Source organism: Colossoma macropomum, unplaced genomic scaffold, assembly GCF_904425465.1.
Source record: "Colossoma macropomum unplaced genomic scaffold, Colossoma_macropomum, whole genome shotgun sequence".
NCBI classification, from domain to species: domain Eukaryota; kingdom Metazoa; phylum Chordata; class Actinopteri; order Characiformes; family Serrasalmidae; genus Colossoma; species Colossoma macropomum.
Genome location: NW_023494805.1, coordinates 3,732,824 through 3,736,157, shown reverse-complemented (window position 1 = coordinate 3,736,157; position 3,334 = coordinate 3,732,824). Strand labels below are relative to the sequence as shown.

Here is a 3,334-nt window from a genome sequence, read left to right as displayed (position 1 = left end):
ACATGCATTTTCAAATTATGTCAAAAGCTGAAAAACATCAAAAATGGAGAAACAAAGTGTTCTTCCGACAACAGCGTTATGCTCTTCACTACATTACTCTATAAATTCAAATAATCCCTTAGACTGTAAAACAACAGTTTTTTCCTGCTTTTAAAGGTACGACAGAAGAGATGGGCCAATCAGTGTTTTTGGGGCCAATACTGATCGCCTTTCAGCACGATTGGCCAATATTGATCGAGGGCGGGGCTAGACTGTTAAAGCCTATTCACACCAAGTACAATTTTTTTCAGACGAAAAAAGGATGCGATTTTAAAGTAGTGGGACCTTCAGACAAAGTCTAAATACTTTTTCTTTTAAGCAAAGCAACTAAATGGTGCACAGGGTGCATCCCATTCTACAAAAATAAAAGAACCTCTTACACGACCTGAAGCTACATGATGAATGATTCTGCAGGTGTTTCCTCAGTGGGGGTATTCAGAGCTCTGCTTCTGCTTGCTGCTCTTCTCATTAAAAAGGGGCAAATGAATTCTGGTTATATACAGTTGTTTTTATGTACATGTTGTCATTCACAGCCTTTCAGTTCTTGTCCGCCATATATTGTCTTTAACCTCTGCGTTTGTCAGTGTTTGCTTGTCATATAAGCTTTTGTTCTCTGCTACAAGAATTCTGCTGCCATCCTGATGGCTGCAACCATGACAATGGAGCCTGATTTTAACTCATCAGTATAACACAGAAAATTGAGCAGCCTCTGATTAAAATTTACACGGCGTTGCAGTCCATCAGTGTCGGACTCAGTGTGAAAGACGCCGTACATGTGTTTATTTTCAAATCTTGACATGTTTTTTCATCCTAAAAAAATCAGACTCTGTGTGAAATGGCATTTAGTCCTTTAGACAGTAGCAAGGAAAAACTCCCTAAGAGCAACAGGAAGAAACCTTGAGAGGAACCAAGACTCAAAAAGGGAACCCATCCTCCTCTGGTCAACACCGGATAGCAAACAGCATTAGGATAAAATATTAGGATAATGCAACATGGGGAAAAAATTACCTACTTGGGCTGAAAATCAGCCAATACCAATACTTAGCCGATCAATAACAGTACCATTATTTAAAAAAACATCTTAAAAAATGGAAAAAACACGATTGATTTTGAAAATGGTTTTCAAATTAGACAGAACAATTTGGGCTCATTTGAGTCAGGCCTGAGGGTCTCAGGTACAGGACGGCTTTGGGTTTCATGTTCATGGTTCTGTGCATCTGTTGCTGGATCTGGTCTCGAGGTTCCAGATACAGGCCGGGTTTTGGTTTTAACTTCATGCTCATGGAGCTCACCGGAATCTTCCAAAACTCCATGATCAATCGTGTACATAAGCTGCTGCACCCACTTAAGACTGGGGTTCACACAGACACGAACACCCTTCTTAGTGGTCAAACTGCAATCAACAAAACATTTGTGTCAGTGTTTTACTGTGGTTTGCTCAGCTGTTAGACTTCTACATCTGACAGATAAATCTTGGTGGCTGAAATATTCAAAATTAAAGTGCAACTTTAAAGGATGCAGTATGGCTACTTGAATTACAACAATTACTTTAACCTGAATATCATTTTACTGATAGAGTATTAATAAAAGACAGGGGTCAAAACTTACATCACTCCAGGTCTTGTACAGTTGGCTCTCATTTCTTCGTACTTACTAATGAAAGCTACAGGGATTGGTCTGGTATAGAAACTGAAACAGCATTCCTTTGGTGCTTTTCCATCTGTGAGAAAATTAGAATAATAAAATGAAGAAGGATGTAGTAAAGAGTGAAGAGGTGATGTAGTGAAGTGATCTGTAGATGACAGTGTTAGTGAGTGTAATGATGCTACAGCAGGTGAGATCATCTTTAACTTTACTCTTCTTATTAATGCTGTGAATAAAGCTGCAGTGTTACAGTCTGTTAGTTCATCCACACACACACACACACACACACACACACACACACATGCACTACAGTCTGAGTGTCATTTTTGGCCAGAACAAAAATAAATCACTCTTATAGTTTATATGAATATGTAATGTGTTGGTCAGTGAGTAGTTTGTCATTAATAATAACTCAATAGAAGTTTATTATCCTACCACATTGCTGTGTTTTAGCTAACCAATCCATGAGAATCCACATTTTCCCACAGTAGCGTAGCCAGATAACCTACATATTTATTCAACAATGTAAAGGCAGAAAAAAACGTGCCAACTTTCTACTTAATTAGTTAGTGAGTTCGTTGAGAAGTAAATAAACATGTAATTTATTTTATTACAATAAAGGCATTAATTCCCATAAACATGTAAGCAGCATGAAAAAGGCAAAAACCCAAGAATGAACGTTAACTTACGCTGTCCCACTGTGCAGGACTGAAGGTAGAGGATGATCAGCAGAGCCAAGAGGAGAGAACGAGGACAGACGCTCATGACTGCAGCTTCAGATCCAGGAGATGATCGTCAGTGATCTGAACAGCCTGTAATGAGGTGATTTCATCTTGCCCTTGGTTTTATTAGCAGATGGGAGGTTGGGGGTGGTGGTTAGGATGTATCTTAAACACTAAAAAAAGAGAGCCCTGCTTCTTCCAGAAACACACCTGTGGTTAACACCTAAAGCGAAGCTAACTGTGCACAGATGAAGAGCATGAGTCATTACCGAGAACTGGACAAGACCAAAACACAGACCACACAATAAATAAAAATCTACAGCTTTATTTCAGACACCATAATTCTGTACATCCTAAAAGCCAAAGCATTTTGATCAAAATGACCTGTGATATTGTGCATACTGTGTTTAAAAAGACATCTGATATGACTAACCACTGTATCTGTATACCAGCACCACCAAATTAATGCATAGATCAGCAACCAGTGGATGAACTGGAGAAAAAAAAAATCTAAAGGGGTGGAAGGTTCAACCAACTTGGGGGGTTTGGGGTGGTAGTGGTAATATCTAGTAATGTAATATATCCTTATCAGTGCTATATAGACCTAATACATATTTAAGGAATCAGTAGTATTATAATATAACGTTGATTAACTCCAGCTATTGTTCACTGGAAAGCACTGGTAATCAAGGGCAGGTCCATGTGAAGACATGGCTGATACCTACCTCAAGCCAAAGATTTCTGGACATAGTCCTTACATGAACAGTTTGCCATTCACAGGGCCAGATTAATCCACTGTGTGGCCCTGGGCTATAGAAACGAGCGAAGATGAAGATTTAATGCATGCAATATAAAAGGTGATGACAGCATAACAAAGTTGCCAGCGTTGGTGAGGTGACTAACAAAATATTTTCCTGTCACTGCAGTGA

General features: G+C 39.0%; 1 protein-coding gene across 1 annotated transcript; it reads right to left on the bottom strand.

Moving 5' to 3' along the window:
- Nucleotides 1–980: 980 nt before the first annotated feature.
- LOC118825651 (C-C motif chemokine 18-like) lies at nt 981–3,116 on the bottom strand. Its single transcript, XM_036596378.1, has 3 exons — nt 2,373–3,116; nt 1,648–1,759; nt 981–1,432 (listed from the first exon to the last, which is right to left on the bottom strand). The coding sequence occupies exons 1-3, from the start codon at nt 2,446–2,448 to the stop codon at nt 1,162–1,164; spliced, it is 459 nt and encodes a 152-aa protein (XP_036452271.1). The 5' UTR covers nt 2,449–3,116; the 3' UTR covers nt 981–1,161.
- Nucleotides 3,117–3,334: the final 218 nt, after the last annotated feature.

Bases quoted from the DNA above. Each gene is read 5' to 3' on its own strand.
- LOC118825651 (XM_036596378.1), bottom strand. From the start codon at position 2,448: ATGAGCGTCTGTCCTCGTTCTCTCCTCTTGGCTCTGCTGATCATCCTC. The intron at 1,760-2,372 runs GTAAGTTAACGT...ATTTTCTCACAG, and splicing joins GTCCTGCACAGTGGGACAGC to ATGGAAAAGCACCAAAGGAA. The intron at 1,433-1,647 runs GTAAGTTTTGAC...TGTTGATTGCAG, and splicing joins TGTACAAGACCTGGAGTGAT to TTTGACCACTAAGAAGGGTG.